The sequence below is a fragment of the Oryza sativa genome, chromosome 4 (genome assembly GCF_034140825.1).
Source record: "Oryza sativa Japonica Group chromosome 4, ASM3414082v1".
NCBI lineage: Eukaryota > Viridiplantae > Streptophyta > Magnoliopsida > Poales > Poaceae > Oryza > Oryza sativa.
Window position 1 is genome coordinate 23,042,195 of NC_089038.1, and position 18,585 is coordinate 23,060,779.

The 18,585-nt window shown below is 44.5% G+C and overlaps 1 protein-coding gene and 1 pseudogene across 3 annotated transcripts; one reads left to right on the top strand and one right to left on the bottom strand.

Moving 5' to 3' along the window:
• The first annotated feature begins 1,126 nt into the window (after window positions 1–1,126).
• LOC4336008 (cryptochrome-1) lies at window positions 1,127–6,307 on the top strand. 3 transcript variants are annotated; one of them, XM_015781119.2, is made up of 5 exons: window positions 1,127–1,933; window positions 2,957–3,175; window positions 3,449–4,155; window positions 4,287–5,135; window positions 5,958–6,307. In XM_015781119.2, the coding sequence occupies exons 1-4, from the start codon at window positions 1,576–1,578 to the stop codon at window positions 5,103–5,105; spliced, it is 2,103 nt and encodes a 700-aa protein (XP_015636605.1). In that variant the 5' UTR covers window positions 1,127–1,575; the 3' UTR covers window positions 5,106–5,135; window positions 5,958–6,307. The 3 variants fall into 3 exon arrangements, with proteins under 3 accessions (XP_015636605.1, XP_015636604.1, XP_015636606.1); XM_015781118.3 differs by having other exon boundaries at window positions 1,166–1,933; window positions 4,287–5,101; XM_015781120.3 differs by having other exon boundaries at window positions 1,177–1,933; window positions 4,287–5,118.
• Window positions 6,308–13,863: 7,556 nt separating this feature from the next.
• On the bottom strand, window positions 13,864–18,171 carry LOC107277288 (uncharacterized; annotated as a pseudogene).
• Between the last annotated feature and the right edge of the window lie 414 nt (window positions 18,172–18,585).

Sequence of the window (18,585 nt, forward strand, 5' to 3'; positions counted from 1 at the left end):
ATTCTATTTTGGAACAGGATCAGAGAACAGTGCTACTTTCGGAGCATGAGGTGACAGTGTTGTTCTATCGACGTGCCATGTTCATGTGCTTAGGTAGATGGGTTATCCATCATCTACAGAGAGAATATATTCATCATTAGTATTTTGGTTACAAAAGCAGCAGGGCTAAGGTCCCCCTTCTTTTATATGCGTAAAAACTTAAAAATTTCTCTCTGGCACAACTCATCTTTTCCTGTTCATGCGTGCAATGTGTGCCTTGATCAGACCACCAAGCAAATCCAACTCATTACTCCAAGGAAGAAGTATACGTGTACTCCCTCAGTAAAAATAAAAAAACCATTTATGAGTTTGAATTTGGATGTAGGCTATATTGATTCAAACCCAAAAATAGTTTTTAGTTTTTTTAATGGAGAATGTAAGGTTTAGTTGACTATGGGGAGATGAAATGTTCACTAGCAGACAAAAAGATTCAATGATAAAAGATGGTTTTCAATTAATAGTTATTCGAGAATGATATATTTCTATGACAAGGAAAAAGGAAAACAACTATGCAGTTCTTAGGAAATAGAGCTATCTATGCAGTTCTTAGGAAAACGTTGGAGCAAATTATCGGGTAAGGAAATTGATACTTTTATAATAGATAATGCCGTTAATTTTTAGACACATATCTAATCATCCTTTCTATTTAAAAATTTACATAATTATAATTTATTTTATTGTAAGTTATTTTATCATAAAAATACTTTAAGTATGATTAATATCTTATGTATCTATACAATTTTTTTTAAATAAGATAAATAGTCAAATGTGCGTCTAAAAATTCACAATATTGTCTATTAAACCATCAAAAAGGAGTATTTTATAACTTTTTCATCTATATGCAGTCTCTAAGTTTTTATACACCAATTGGGACATTAACAAACATCCCCTGATTTGACACCCCAAAAACTCGCCCGTTCTGTATTACCAATAGACCCTCGAACCATCGATCATGTGAGGACCATTTCTTAGCTTGGAATCTATCGTGCCGAGTGGGTTTTTCTTTTTGTTCGCAAATAAAATATATACACATTGGAAAAAAAAAGAATATTATTTGGGAGAGCAGAAGGGTCACCAGGATAAATGGCCAAGAGCAAAAGTTAGATCAAATCCAGCCAACCAATCGCGATATCCACAACCTCTCTCTCCATTGGACTAGAAACGCCAACTGCAAGAACACCCAACACCAAACAAAGACCGGCCAAAATTTTATACACCGGAAAATACACGGGAAAAGAAAGGAAGAGAAAAAAAAAGGAGGCGCCTTTGCTGCTTTGCAGTTGCAGAGCAGCTCGCGCCGCGCGCGTACACTCGCTTTGCTTTGCTTCTTCGCCGGAAAAAACCCAATCCAATCAAGCGGAGCTCGAGCTCCAATCCAGCTATAGTTGGGAATCTCGAGGGGGGAAGGAGGAAGAAGAAGAAGAAGAAGCAGTGAGCTTTGGAGTTTGAGCTGGCTAGCTCCATGCTTCGGGTGACGTCCTCTTGATCCAAGAACTCGTGGGGGGGTTGGTTCTTGGATTGGATTGGGTGCATATCATGTCGGTGTCGTCGTCGTCCATGGGCGGCGGCGGTGGCGGGGACGCCGGGGGGAGGACGGTGGTGTGGTTCAGGAGGGACCTGAGGGTGGAGGACAACCCGGCGCTGGCGGCGGCGGCGCGCGCCGGCGGGGAGGTGGTGCCGGCGTACGTGTGGGCGCCCGAGGAGGACGGGCCGTACTACCCCGGCCGCGTGTCGCGGTGGTGGCTCAGCCAGAGCCTGAAGCACCTCGACGCCTCGCTGCGGCGGCTCGGCGCCGGCAAGCTGGTGACGAGGAGGTCGGCCGACGCCGTCGTCGCGCTGCTCCAGCTCGTCCGCGACACCGGCGCCACGCGGCTCTTCTTCAACCATCTCTACGGTTTGCTTTTGCTAGCTTTGTGCTTTTTTTATTATTATTTTTATACAAGAAAAGGAGATATGCCTTTTAGATTGTTTCTGGCATCAAAGTCTTCACATGTGGCAAATCTTTCTGTTAGATATGTTGATCGAATCTCATGGCAAGTCCATGCTTTTAGGGGCAATTCTAGCTTGAAGTTATGATTTGATTGGATGACATGATAACAATGCAACTTCTCTGTTTCGCTTGCATCTTCATTACAGTTTTCATCAGATTCGCGTCAAGTTTGAGCTAGATCTACTCCATCATTTTAACAGTATTATGTGGCACTACTTGGATATATTAATATACTACACCTCCATCTCCATGGTCCACATGCCAACTATGTTCCAGTTTAGCTACCATTGTTTTAGAGCAAAACTTCAGAAGTTCCCAGTTTTAGTAATCTGCCTTTACACTTTGATCATTAAGAACATTTCGCCATCTACTAGTACTACCTTTTTATTATTTCTGAAAGCTCTTGCTGCCACCAACCGACTAATTTAAAGAGGCAATAATCATATGAGGAGATCAATGTCGTGTTGGATTTTCCTCTTTGTAGTCTTACCCCCCAACCTATATAAGGTGGGCAGGGAGCCCTTCAAGCTAAGCCACAATCAGATCGTCAGATTAATACAACACCCATATAATCCTTGAAACAGGAGTAGGGTATTACTTCTAATTGAGAAGGCCTAAACCTGTCTAAACCTTTGTCCCTTTACTCATCCACTTTAGGTCTCATGCGCTACCCCATTTCTTGTTGCCGATTTCTAGAATCAACATCAACCAACCAATTTAAAGAGGCAATAATCACATGCCAGCTCCATATTTAGTTAACACTCATTCACTCAACATAAGCACTTGTACGGTTGTACTTTCTAGTATATTGTCTAAAATTCAGTATCTATCAATTGTTCGTGTTGAGACTAGAGGTTTATGCTTTGTAACCTTGACACTCATGACCTCGCATAACTCTATACTCATTGGTCACGGCTGTCTTTTCAGACCCGATCTCACTGGTCAGGGACCACCGGCTGAAGGAGATGATGGCAGCGGAGGGCATCATCGTGCAGTCTTTCAATGCAGACCTGCTGTACGAGCCGTGGGAAGTTGTCGACGACGAAGGCCAATCTTTCACCATGTTTGCGCCTTTCTGGAATAGGTGCCTCAGCATGCCGTATGATCCTGCCGCACCGCTGTTGCCTCCTAAGAGAATCAATTCAGGTACTTGGAGAATTAAATTCAAATGGTTTAGTTTCTACTTATTCAGAAAAAATGTATTGGTTACTGGCATATTAGGCACTGGTATTGTTCTTGCATCAGAGTAAGAACATTTCAACTGTTTGAATGTTCTGCCTTTCTGTTTTTACTTGCTATATATGGGCAAATTTTAGCTATTAATCACTAATACTTTTTTGGTACATAACAATATTTTGTTTCTAACACTGCACTACAAGTTGAAACAGTTCGGTCAATTCACTGATAAATTTTCAACAGGTGACTTATCAATGTGCCCATCAGATGATCTGATCTTTGAGGATGACTCGGAGAGGGGAAGCAATGCACTTCTTGCCCGAGCATGGTCACCAGGCTGGCAGAATGCAGACAAGGCACTGACAGCTTTCCTGAATGGTCCTTTGATCCACTACTCAGTGAATCGCAAGAAAGCAGACAGTGCAAGTACCTCCCTCTTATCACCGTACCTGCATTTCGGTGAGCTGAGTGTGCGCAAGGTCTTCCACCTTGTTCGGATGAAGCAGCTTGTGTGGAGCAATGAGGGCAATCGTGCAGCTGAAGAGAGCTGCACCCTGTTCCTTCGGTCCATTGGTCTCCGGGAGTACTCACGGTATCTGAGTTTCAACCACCCATGCAGCCATGAGAAGCCCCTTTTGGCACACCTCAGGTTCTTCCCCTGGGTGATCAATGAGTGCTACTTCAAGATATGGCGGCAGGGAAGGACTGGTTACCCCCTTGTTGATGCCGGCATGAGGGAGCTATGGGCTACAGGGTGGTTGCATGATCGTATTCGTGTGGTAGTGTCAAGTTTCTTCGTCAAAGTCCTTCAACTACCATGGCGATGGGGGATGAAGTACTTTTGGGACACATTATTAGACGCAGATCTTGAGAGCGATGCACTAGGCTGGCAGTATATCTCTGGCTCTCTTCCTGATGGCCGAGAACTTGACCGCATTGACAATCCTCAGGTAGGTCAAACTATTAATTATTATCTAAAGAAAAAGTCAAACTATTAATTTCAGAAGAAAATGCAATCCAGTGATAACAAAAGTTTCTGAATATTGATGCATTATCTTGTGAATCCAATTGTGCATTGCAGCTCGAAGGCTACAAGTTTGATCCGCATGGTGAGTATGTCCGAAGGTGGCTTCCGGAGCTTGCAAGGTTGCCAACAGAATGGATACACCATCCATGGGATGCACCCGCATCTGTGCTGCAAGCTGCAGGAGTCGAGTTAGGCTCCAACTACCCTCTCCCTATAGTTGGGCTAGATGCAGCCAACGCCAGGCTGCAAGAAGCCCTGTCAGAAATGTGGCAGCTTGAGGCAGCATCCAGGGCCGCAATGGACAATGGAATGGAAGAAGGCCTTGGCGACTCCTCGGAGGTTCCACCAATTGAATTTCCTCGAGAACTACAGATGGAAGTTGACCGAGAACCAGCTCGAGTAACAGCCAATGTGCTGACAACAGCTCGAAGACGCGAGGATCAGATGGTGCCAACAATGACATCTTCACTAAACAGGGCTGAAACTGAGATTTCTGCCGATTTTATGAACAGTGTGGACAGTAGGGCAGAGGTACCAACCCGTGTGAATTTTGAGCCTCGAACTGAGCGGGAAGAAAATTTCCGTACCACTGCGGGAAATGTTGCTAGAACAAATGGTATTCATGAGCACAATAATTTCCAGCAACCTCAGCACCGTATGCGAAATGTTCTAGCACCATCTGTATCAGAGGCATCAAGTGGCTGGACTGGGAGAGAGGGAGGCGTAGTCCCAGTTTGGTCGCCTCCTGCAGCATCAGACCATTCAGAAACTTTTGCCTCTGATGAAGCTGACATTTCTAGTAGGAGTTATTTGGATAGGCATCCACAGTCGCACCGGTTGATGAACTGGAGTCAATTATCCCAGTCATTGTGAGTTCAGATGCACGGTAACTGATTGGTCTCAGTAAGTTGAATTGATGTTGCACTTGCTCACAATTTTGCAACACTTTATCATAGTATGGAAACTTCTCGCATAATACCAATATAGTATCTAAAAAATGTTTGTTTTATGCATGAAGCCACACAAGATTATGAATGGCTGGACAACTTTTGATCTTGTTTTCATTTTTCGTGGCTAGACAACTTGTTTTATCTTGTTTTCTGTATATATGTATTTGTATTTAACTTTTATTTATTTATATATACACGCTGTAGGAGCCTCTCCTACAGTAATTTTCCTAACAAAGAAATATTACAATCATGTATGTAGACCTATAAACAAAAAGGTCATTAGAAATTGAAAGGTAGCTTCTTGGGTATATTGTATGACCATGTAAAAGCCTGAGTCCTATGGAAATTGACATATAAAGGAACGAGGTCTATTTTACCTAAACTTTGACCAAGACATTTCCCCCCTCATTTTATTACCAGAATTACTACCTAACATTTCACATTTATGTCAACTCTCTTCTATCTATTCTCCTCCCTCTATAGATTCTTTTGCGGCGTATAAAAATCTTATTCTATGTTATTCTTGCATGATAACATCCACATCTCATCAGGGATTCACAAGCCTGCAGACACCGCTTCTGTACAAGCCGATTACTTGGCTTTAGTTATATATTATATAGTCCAACTTTTGGTTGTACAAGCCGATTACTTGGCTTTAGTTATATATTATATAGTCCAACTTTTGGTTGCCTTCAACTAACTGTTCACTAAAATATAAGATTGATGTGCCAACATTTCTAACATCATCTAATATTTTATGAATCTTGGATTGCAGGACAACAGGTCGGGAAGTGGAAAATTCCATGCAACCAAATTGGATCGGTTAGGGTTTTCTCCGCCCCAGATTCATATGTAAATTGTCCACCTATGTGCTTATCTATAGTCTGATGAGCATGCAAGCCAGGCAATTTCCTGAGTGTGACAATAGTTGTGTAAATCTAATCCTGTAGAACCTATTCTGTTGTAACAGCATTGTTAGAGTTGGCTGAAAGGGATATGTAATATTGATCAGACAACGAGGGTTTTCCTAGTGTCACGCGTATAGTATTTTTAGGGGGAGTCTTGTCTATACCTGTACATTCCCTTGTGCTATTGGCAATCTATTATCACTACTTTTGTGTTGAAGTACCACTGTTTAGTGTTATCGATCACAATTGTAGATTGACCTGCTACCAAGCGACCTGGCAAAACTGTCAAATTAATACTCTCTTTTTGAATTTTTTGCTTACTCTATTTGACCACTCATCTTATTCAAAAAAAAATTGTGCAAATATAAAAAACGAAAAGTTATGCTTAAATTACTTTGGATAATAAAGTATATCACAAATAAAATAAATAATAATTCTATTTTTTTTAATAAGACGAATGGTTAAACAGTGCAAACAAAAAGTTAAAATCTCTTATATTATGGGACGGAGGGAGTAGATGATAAATATGATATGAGATAATAACTCTTGGAAGCACCAGATGTGTGTACCTACCAGCCAACATAATTCATGAGTAATTGACGCTAAGTTATACTTTTACTTATACATGTTATACATGTGGTATGCAACTTGTCGGCTAATTGGTAAGTGAAGTGCAATTTATCCTTGTAAAGTTAAAAAAAAGATAGCGGGCTTAATACCTTTCAACAGATAGTGAAATGATATATCTTTACTTGTTTTTTTTTCGAGGGGACAAGCAGGGAGCTCCTACGATTTCACTATAGAAAAATAGAGTTGATCCAGATTATAAGGAAAACCGAACCCAGAAACCTTACAATAGCACAGTTATTAAAGAAAAATTGGCGAAAACCCGGCATTGACAAACTGAACAAAAGGACAGTCGTCCAACAAGAAAAAACTCCTAGAACGAATCCTTCAAGAAGGTTATGCCGATAGAACGGCGACAACGTCCGATCCTAACGAATCTAAGATTTTCACCCGGAGAATTTCCTTGAAGTGGAGTTAAAATGAGGGCTCCAAACGCAACGCCTTCAAGAAGGTGAATGGCGTCCGAGGGTGTCGCTGTTGCTAGCACCGGGAGTGGAGCAAGGTTTTCACCTCGGAGACCCTGTCAACCAAAGCATCCTAAACAGAAGCTTCCAAATGCCTCCTGCACACCGAAGGGTACTTGTAGTATATACACCACCTGCACGACGATCGGATTCTGCATCACCCTTGACCCCGACTGAGAACGTGTCGGATATGGACCTAGGAAAGCCCAAACCGGCCGTCCTCCTTTCACCACCATCGCCAGCCGAGACAGCTGTCGGCGCCGAACGCTCCATCCACCACCGGACGCCGTGCCACCACCGGATCCGGGTGCGCCGCCGCCGGATCCGTTCACTCCACCGCCGCCGTCGCCAACCCCGCCGCCCGGCGCAATACACCACTGCCGCCGTCGCCCATTGCCGCCCCACCAGATCTGGCCGGAGCGATGCGGATCTGGCGGTTTACCGCCACCGCTTCCTAGGGAGACTCCCCTGGTCTCCTAAGGACGACGCGAAAGAGGATCCCTGCCACCGCCGACCTTGCGGCTGCACGACTTTGCCGGCGGCCACTCGGGCGGCGGCGAGGTGGAGGAGGGAGGTGGGGGAGAGAAGGGGAGGCCGGGTCGTCGCCTCCCGTGCTGCCCCTAGGGGAGGACGACGTGAGAGTCTATAATCTATTTTGTTGCATGCAAGAACTATCATATCTTTACTTGTTCTTAGGACATTTATCAAGCTGCACGGTGAGTCCATATTTGTAGGTGCTCGGACTCACTATATTGCCCTATAGCTTGATAAATGTTCTAAGAACAAATCAGCTAACAATAGGAAACGAGACATCGATCATTTACTCTCAATACGATAGTCCCATTCCCACCCAGATCCAATGGTGCCCCTGGTATTGTATATAGAATCATCAGGGTGGCTCCTCATTCCAAGTGTTGTCTTATCAATGCGATCATGGAAATCTTTCATATTCATCATCATCGTCACTGACCTCGCTGGCACTTTGGTCCCTTGCATCTTCTTCACCATCTGTTAGCTCCTCAACATTTTCATCGCCATACATGACATCACCAACAATTTTGCTTCCACTCTGTTCAACAATGGTAGGATAGCCATCGCCATGACAACAAGCGATGAACTCCTCGGTTGCAGCCCTATTCTCTTCATTGCCCATGACTTGAGTGATGGGGAAGAGCTTTTCCATGGAAATCGTGATACCTTTGATTTGTCGTGCGAATAGGATCGTTGGGAGGAAGTGTGAGGCGGCGCCTGTCTGCTTTATCCAATTCCTCGCCTTTTCGCTGCACTGCTACCTGGCCATGTTTCGAGATCCATAGGGAAATCTATGAGAAAATAGCACAAGATCTGGGTAAATCTTTGCATCCAGTTCAAGTGACATCATTCAGGATTGAAATTACCATTTATGTCTGAAATCGTTTTTCTCTTTTGCTTGGAAGTCTCATGTGATTAATTTTTTTAAAAAAAATCCATAGTTACCCTAAAAATATCAACATGACAAGAACTAATAGTAGTAATAGTAGTAATAATAGTAGTAGTAGAAGTAGTAGTAGTATAATAATAATACTAACTAAATTTGTCAGAATCCATGTCGCAAACTTTAGCAACAGAACAAGGGAACAAACCGGGAAACATGACGAACAGGAGGGTTAAGCGTAAACCGGGAAACTAGTCGCACAAGTGTCAGTAGCCACCTGCAAGGCGGACCAGAAGCCATGGTTGTGGAGGATATGAGAGATCGCGGAGATGGCGCGACGTCTGGGCGTCGGAGGAGGCGAAGATCAGTATCGCTCGCGGCGGCGGCGGATGGGTTCGTGAAGTGTTAGCTTGCTAAGCCCAAAGTTATATACAAAGACCGAGCCAGCCCAAGCCCACTACGCAATTTGTGGCCCGTCAGGTTGTCACGCTGCACGATTAGTCCGAGCACTAACAGAGAGTGGTTGTTTGTTGGGATCTGAAATTCAGTTTCGGGGGGCATGAGGACAAATGAAATAGAACTGATTCAGTTGGAACCCTCCGCTCCTTTGTTTATATTATCCTTTACCCTTTAGCTATTAAAATGATATTCTTTCAAATACTCTTATAGGCTGTGTTCTTACCCTAAGTTTTCCAACTCATCTCCCTCGTTTTCCACGCACACGTTTTTCAAACTGCTAAACGGTGTGTTTTTTTTTTGTAAAAAGTTTCTATACGAAAATTACTTAAAAAATTATATTGATCCTTTTTTGAAAAAAAAGGTAATACTTAATTAATCACACATTAATGGACCGTTCCATTTTCCGTGCGCACTGTTTTGGTTGGGAACATGCTCCAGCGGCACTGTTCCTGTTGGGAACATGCTCCAGTGAACACAACTATAGTCCTATGTGTACTTTAGTACTAATGTTATTCGGTTTTCATCCATTGGACATTTTGGTAGGGCGCCTGTCGGAGTGTCAAGAAGTTACTCAAATGATACTTTTACAATTACTCACATGTGTTAAGTAATTTTTCGCGAATGTGCAAATGATTGTACATCAATATATTAGAAGGAAAAGAGTTTTTGTTACACAATGCAATCGGCCAGACAAGCCTATGCTAAGGAGGGAAGAAAACGGAAAAAACAAGAGTTGCAGCTAGGTAAAAGAAAGTTAAACTACTTTGAACAAAAGCTACTCCAAACTTCGAGAGCATGGAGGCGGAGCCACACTACACTTCCAAAGAATCTCCAAAAGTAGCAATGTCGGCGAAAGACTACAGACGAACCTCCGAGAGGATGGACTCCAGAACCACGGAGACCGAGGAGAGTGACTGTCACGCCCTGAAGTTTCCCCCTTTTCCTTGCTTTAAAATTTTGTTAAATAAATCGTCTGGAGAAATTGTTCTAATTAAGCTAGAGCTAATTCCTTAATTAATAAATGCAATTAATAATTGAAATTGGCTGGGATTTTTCTTGAGTTCCACATGTCACAATATATTAACAGGATTTTTAGTGGAATTTTCAGAGCCTTGGAGATAATTTTAACCAATTAAAAATCACCAAAGTGCAATTTTAAATCCTAGGGAAAATCCTTTCTTCTTTTTCTTTTTCTTTTTCCTCCGTTTTCCCTCTTCTTGGGCCGTCGGCCCAGTCCACCCCGCCGCCCGCGCGCGCCCATCTCCTTCTTGGGCCGGCCCGCGCCCCCTCCTCCTCCCTTCGGGACGCCGACAGGTGGGCCCCACCTGTCGGGTCGTCCCCAACCTCCAGCCATGCCCCCAAGTCGGCAACCGCAGCTGACGCCCTACCTCTTCCGCTCCTCCCGCGCCCACGCCGCGCCGTTCCCGCGTCCTCCCCACGTCGCCGCCCTCTTCCCGCGTCTCCCGCCCTGCGCGCGCGCACGAATTGGGCGGGATTCGATTTCGAATCCCACCCCACTCTCTCTCCACCCCACGTCGCCGACGAAATCGGAGGCTTCCCCGGCCACGTCCGCCTCCCCCTCCACCTATAAATTGCTCCCCCGAGCTTCCTCTTCCCCTTTCCGCTCTCGCCGCCCTCTCCCGTGCCTCCTACCGCGCTCGCGCCGCTCGCCGCACGCACCGCCGCTTGCCGCCGCCTCCGGCCGCACGCCGCCCTTGCTAGAGCCGTCGCCTCGCCGCGCAATCACCGCCGCGAGAGCTACCTCGGCCGCCGCTTGCTTTCCACGCGCCGCCGCCGTACCGCTCTCCCCACGCCACACCCGAGCTCCGCCACCGCCGCCCATCTCCGGTTGCGCGTCGTCGCCGCTAGGGCCGCCGCCGCAAGAGCTTTCCCGGCCACCGCCTCGCGTCGCCGGAACCCCACCGGAACCCTATCTCCCTCGCGCGCCGGTGAGTTTGTCCCTCCCCTCCGCCTCCGGCCGTCAATGGTGTCCGCCGTTGTCGTTTCCTCTACTCCTAACCCCTCTCCTCCCCTTCTCTAGGTGTCGCCGCCGCCCGTCCGCGCCTCGGCATCGCCGGTCGTCGCCGCCACCCTTGTTTTCCGCACCGGTCGCCGCCGCCCCTCTGGTGAGGACTCCCTCCCCCTCCCTTTTCTCCCCTTCCCGCGTGCGCCGCCGCCTTTGGCCGTGCCGCTGCTCCGGCCATCCGCCGCCGCCTTTCGCGCCCTCCGCCGCCGCCTCCCTCCGCCGGTCGCCGCCGTCGGCAGCCGCGCGCGCCGCCGCCGCTCGCTATGGCCGGCCGGCCGGCTTTGTGCCGAGCCGAGCCGTGCCAAGCCGCTGCCCGCACCGTCCGATCGGCCTCGGGCCGATCCAGACCGTCGGTCCCGTGGACCGGCGGTGGTCCACCCGCGTGGTCCCGGTCCACGGTAGACCGGCCACCCTTTGTGCCGCTGACATGCGGGCCCCGCTTGCCGGTGCCGCCCCCCCTTGATGACGTCAGCCCTGGGATTTATTGCGCAATAAATAATTAAGGACTTTTCTTTATTAGTAAAAACATAGTTTATCTTCTAAAATTCATAAGTAATTCATCCGAGCTCCGTTTAAGTCCATTCAAGTCTCAGTAAATTCATAAAAATCCCTAGAATCTACTAAAAATGGTTTTGTTTCCTGTTTCAGTAGTCTTATAGCATGTTTTGCTTGTGTGCTTTGTTTGTCGCGTAGATTTCGGCCGTTTCGTCGATCCGCGGTTTCTCAAAGACGTTGCTGAGGTCTCATCAGTGCGAGAGCAAAGCAAGTCATGCAATACAATTGATCATATTGTACCCAATTTACAAATATCCCGCATTTCTATTAAATGTCGCATTCTTTTACAATGTCATGTGGGATAGGTCCTATTACTCAGCCATATGTTGTTTACCATATGCCATTGATAATTGGGGTATCAAAATGATTAGATGTTGGTTTAGGAAATGCTTAGCCATGCTTAGCTCAACTAGTACACAAAAGGGGATCACATTATTGTATAGACTCTGACTATGAGCATAATTTTGGATTGGTGCCACCGCAATGGTGTTAGTTAATTAAAATACACTGAATGGTGGGCTGTGGGTGCATGGTTTTGCTGATTGCACCCATGGCAATTAAGGACCGGTTCACGGGAAACCCTGGGAGACTTACCGTGCTTACCACAAGTAGGAGTGGGTAATTGCTTGATCTGAAGTATAGCTCGACCCTTTCCTAGGCACCGGTGGCGAGGGTGGGCGTGATGGAGTTGGGTCAGCCGGGGTGTCCGGTTGTCCAGCTGCCGGATTCACCGCGGCGCAAGAGGGGACCGCCCACTGCCTTTTGAGGGGTGGGGGTGAAACCTTAGCGTGGTGTGGATGGTTAGGGGACGGTTATGTGGAGGGTCTTGTCACGATTTCCCCCTTTGCAGTATCATGGTGATACTTCGGGGCATGGCGACATGTGTGGAATCGTGTCTTGTGGGTACAGTTGTACACCTCTGGCCAGAGTAAAACTATTCGAATAGCCGTGCCTGCGGTTATGGGCGATCAACCAGATTCACCGTGATTAGTCTCACCCCTAGTTTAGTTCAATGAACTGGTGTAGTTCAGGTGGTTGGTTGGGCCTGTTGCAACGTGGTGTAGCGTTGGACAGTGATTGGTTAATATTGATTAGGTACTACAACTGTTTTACTGCTTTCAACTACTGCTTTGAAATGCCTGCTTTATGCAAAAGAACGTTTAGCCTCCTTTGGTTATATCCTGCATCATACCTCCTCTTCTAGTATGACTTGCTGAGTACAGAGTCTTGCTCTCTTTTCCCCCACACCAGAGTTGAAGTTCTTCTTAGTTGGAGCCGTCTCAGAGAGGTTGGTTTCGTCGCTGCCGTCAAGGATAGCCTGTGGAGTGGAGTCGCCCCGCTGCTGAAGTCAAGTTTCCAAGTCTAGCTCGTTTTATCTTTTCCGCTGCATTTGTAATCTTTTATATTTTTGTAAGACGTGGATCTGTATGTCAACAATTGTCGTTTGTGTACCCTGGCTGGTCCTGGACAGGGATTTAATGCACATTCAACTTAGAAATTCTGGTTCGTTAATTTCTGGGCGTGACAGTGCCGAGTCGAAAACCCTGGAGTTTTGCTCCTTCCACAACTGCCAAGAGACTAGAAGAACCAGATAGTCGAAGCTGGCGCGAAGATGCTCAGGTAAGCAGGCCCTAGATGATGGCCACCAGATTTGCAGCGAGTGCCAGATCTGCCGAGCGAACACATAGTTGAGAAGGATGTGGTTCGACGTCTCAAGATCCTAAGCGCAAAAGGGACATACGGAGTGGCTATCGATACGACGCTTCTGAAGAAGACAGAGTGGCAAATCAAAGGAAGAATTTGCATTTAGCAGGGCCCTTCGCGTGCCATATGTTTAGTGATGCTCTTAAAGTTTTCATCCATCAGAAATTGCGGTAAAAAAAAGCTACTGGGTTTGTTGAATGGAGGATCTAAGATGATGGTTGGATCCGCAAAAGTACTCTAGATATTTCAGGAGTAATTTTTAAGCAGAATTATTTCGGGGCTGTTCAGATTGTAGCCAAAATAAATTGCCAAAATTTTGGCAAGTTGGCAATATTACCAAAAATTTGGCAAGATTTCTTATGCATTGTCCAAAGTTTAACAACAAACTAAATGCATGCACTTTTGGCAACTTAGCCGAAAAAATGGCATCAATCTGAATAGCCTCTTCAACTCTCGATCTCTCTAGACACTGTAGACTGCAGAAGTGAATCGAAAAAAAATATAGAAAATAGAGGATTAGAAAATTCTAGCAAAAATATGTGATTGATAATAAATAAAGCCCGAATGCATTGAAAAAAAAAATCAAACACAAGCAAACTAAACAAAAGCGAAGACAGTAAAATGCTTGCTTATGATAGTAGTTTTTGTTGAGTCACCATGAAATACACATGAGGAATCAATCCATTAATCCAAAGCTGACCAAGTGACCTTCACCGAGATTGAGGCGAACCCGATCTTTATTTCTTCACTAGCACATCCATGATTGGTCGCTTTGAAAGATAGACAATGTTCAGCGAAATAGACAGAACCTACCTTAAACTTCAAATCCATACACTTATTCTTCATGACAGCAACCACATGCGGACATGCCTCCTCAAGCCACGCGACTCACCAATCACACCATCAAAGAGCTGGATTTCCTCATGTAACCCACTGGTAAAACAGCCGACACACAAATTGAAACCGGTTTGCACTTCTGATATGACAACATCTACTGTCGCTTCAAATGCGTAGTCAAGACACGCTCGAGTTATGTCTACCGCGCCGTAATCTCCATGAATGCGATTTATCACTGGATTGCTTGATGTCAGTATTTCGTTAACACATGATACACCATCAATCAGCTGTAGATCATTCTCATCTCGTTCTCCTGTCTTGATCCTCATGTCATATTCAACTAGAACAGCACGAGACAAATCGATCCCTCTCTTAGGGCCAATTTCGATGATGGAACCCTACAAAATAATTATTTAGTACCTCTTCGTAGCAGAGTAAGAAGTACCTAACGGCCCTATCGTTTCGCTGAATGGGGGAATAAGCCAAACAACATATTTGCAAACGAAAAATAATTTGTAAAGAAAACTTTTTTATATGTATTCTTAACTATCTAAAAGCAAAGGCTGGAAAATAAACTTCGATGGAAAAAAAAACCCAAAATCAACTCCAAATTTAAGGTTGAAAATTCAAATTTTGGCTGATAAGCATAAGTATAAGTGAAAAGATGAGGTTGTAAAGCTAAATACTTACTTTGTGGCATTTCAGTCACAACAATACCTAGCTCAAGGGATTATTTTACAGTTGATGCCCAAGATGCTTGTCACGTATCAAACATAATGGTTATGAAGGGTCAAGAGTGTAAGAGTGCCAAAGAAGAAATGTTTGTCCAGCGTTACTTATTTGAGTTATTTTTGAATTCCAAAATATTAATCATATAGGCTTGTGTGAAATGTAAACAGAAAAGGACTTTGTTGTGATGGGGTCATTCATATGTCTATAGACAATTAAAAAAAACAATTTTGCACGGTTCTAAGCAGAAACCAAAGGGTTCAAAACTATTCTATTTGATTTTGTTTGGAACACGTAACACTCACTTGCACTTAGTTTCATAAATAATTCAGGTCTGTTCATAATCATCATTTCACAATATAGTACTTCATATAGGGCTATCATTCCATAATATTGTTTTGCTACTTTTGCATATATTATAACATTAATAGCATGGAAGCATATTTTTTTGGAGCTATAGCACCAAAATATTGCTAGAGTATTTCAGCTGCCATTTTGGGCAAGAATGTTATTTAAAACAGAAATTTGCCTTTTTTACAATAAAAATGACAGTAGTGGCCTGTCTGTTTTGATTCAGAAAAGAAAACAGTCACATAAGGAATATATATGGCACAACCACCATAGACTAACCCTATTTCAAATGATTAAAGAAAAGATTGCAAACTGAGCCTACACTATCAATTAAGAGCGCAGTTAATACAACATTTCCACCCTATCCTAAATTCAGTAATGTAAAAGAGGCTGGAAGATACCAACAAAAGCTCTAATCACATTTGTTCCGTGCATGTTATAAGTTTGGCCTTATACTGTGAAACAGATAAAATAATTTGAAGTAATTGTATAAACATACGGGAATGTACCTGCTCCACAATTATGGGATTATCTCTGCCAATATTGACAATATAATTAAGTAATGGGTCCCGAAGATCCCGTGCCGCAATGTATCCATACAACTCCATTGAGCCATCAACCCCAAAAACTTTAGCCAACTTTATTGAGAAAATTTGCAACATGGAATGTTGAGTATGCCTCGTGCAAGTTCCATCACTCAGGCTGCAATCTTTGTTGGAATTTGATAACATCATTGCCTCCAATCGAGCTACAACAAAGATTACATACCAAATTGCAACAGCTTAACAGTAGATAAAATACCTGCTTGGTTATAATAAAAGTAAAGGTAGAAAGTCCATTCTAAATTCCTAATCGCTCAAGTTTTTCAGTTGTTTGGATAATTCCTGTCTGAATTTATTCCCGCACCCCTACCCCACCTAATTACTGAAAGCAGAACACTTTATGTAAACTTCTAGTAACACATCTCAGATAGACAGGAGAAAAGAAAAAAAGGAGAGAAAAAAAAGAAAAGGAAATCAGGTCCCAAATCGAGGGAAACAAACCGGTTGAGAGGGCTCTACTCTGTTGGTCCACAATTGTCCCCCTCAAGCATGCGCTCCACAACTTCATTCGACTGGGGCCATGGTAGAATGTTGCCTCTATTCAGTGGTGCCACTGAGGGGATATCATTAGTAAGATCGTGCCCGACATGGGAATGATCACCTGGGAGGTGGATGATGGTATCCTAATGCAAGCTGGGAACTGGATTGTGGCCACAGATGAACAAACAAGGCAAGGGAGTGGAGTAGAAGAAAACAGGGGGCAAAGAATTCCATGTCTTGACTAGTTCAACAATTGCAAATAAGGGTGAAATTTGCGATGTGGATGAGTGGATCCCATAGACCGTATTAGATACTTTCCAATGGAAATTCCCATATTAGGGCACTTTGTAGTGGTAGATAAAAAAAATCTTCTGATATTTAGATCTGTGGCTTGATACAAATACCGTCTATTATGCCAACCTTTCCTAACTTAAATGGGTGATATATTTCTATTTATAACATAATATCCTAATGTACTATAGACTCCAGACTCATCTAATAGAAAGAATTTATCCTCTTATTTGTTGTTCAAGAAGTGTAGTCAGATGGCTGGCCTCAGCGGCCATAGGACTGGCTAGCGTCCTAGGATTGCATAAGTGGCAGCGCAACACTAACCTTATATTGACACTAGAGCTTGAGAACTCTCCTAAGAACAAAACAGATAACAATGGGAAAATATGTATCAAACACTTACTCTCATTACGGTCCGCGATACGATAGTCCCATTTCCACCCAGATCCAAAGGTGGTGTCGTATATATAACCATCACGGTGGCTGCTCCATTTAAATGTCGTTCAAGAGACAGGACCATAACAGCTGTAGTTATCTACGCGATCGTTGAACTCTTCATATTCATCATCATCATCATCATCATCATCATCATCATCGGCCTCGCTGGCACTTTGGTTCCTTGCATCTTCTTCACCATCTGTTAGCTCCTTAATTGCCCCCCTTGGATCTTGTTTGACACCTGGGACCTTCACGGTTGTCCTACAAAAAACTTCATCGCTATACTTGGCATTAACAATTTTGCGTCCATTCTCTTCAACATTGGCAGGACGGCCATCGCCATAATGAGCAATGAACTCAGTTGCAGCCCCATTCTCTTCATTGTCCATGCCTCGGGTGATGGGAAAGTGCTTGTCCATGGAATTTATAATACCGTTGGTTGTGTGGATAGGATCGTTGGGAGAAGGGGTGAGTTGGCGCTCGTCTGATTTACCCAATTGCTCACTTTTCACTGCATTGCCGCTGGCCATGTTCCGAGATCCACAGGGGAATCTATGAGCAAAGAGCATAAAAGGGTAAATTCTTTGCAAAGATCCGGTTCAAATGCCATCAGCAAGGATTGAAATCGTAATGTACTATCTATGTCTGAAATGGATTTTTCTTTGGCATTTTGTTCTCTGATTTAGGGGTGACATGTGATTAAGTAAAATGAAAAATCCCTAATTGCCCTTAAAAAAAATCAGCATCATAAGAACAAATAATTCTAACAAAAAAATCCCTAAATTCGTCGAAATCCATGTAGAAAACATTAACAACAGATTAGAAGCGCAAACTTTAGCATCAGAACAAGGAACACACCGGGAAACATGACGGACAGGAGGGTTAAGCGCCGCCCTGCTGATCGAAGCGGCTCGTCGCGCAAGCGTCGGTAGCCACCCGCGAGGCGGACCGGAAGCCATGGAGGAGACTAGAGAGGAGAGATCGCGGAGATGCGGCGCCATCCGGGCGGTAGAAGCCGCGGCGTTGGGGGCGTCGGAAGAGGCGGATCAATCGAGCGCGATGGGGTTCGCGTGCGTGCTCACACAGAGAGGAGCGCGCGGCGGCGGTGAATCCGGTGATGGCTGCTGGTGGGTATAGTGTTGCGCGCAGCCGCGCACTGGTCCGGTTCGTGGCTTGCTAACCCTAAGTGAATTCAACAAGAGGGAGGCAGCCCAAACCCAAGCCCACTCTGCAATTCATGGTCTGTCTGCCTGTCTGGTTGTCACGCTCTACGGCGAGTCCAAGGACCAACAAACAAGTAGTGGTTGTTTGGATCTGAAAATAATAAAGCCTCTTAAAAGAAATAAAAGGAAAAAAAATAAAATGAGACATGATTTATTCAGTCGAACGAACTGGATGGAGATTGTATCATCAGGATTTTTATGTAATCTTCATTTCTAAGTCTCTACTTTCAAGCTTTTACAGGTAGGAAATTTCTTCAGCCATTTCTCAGGATCAACATGATTGGAGACAATACAT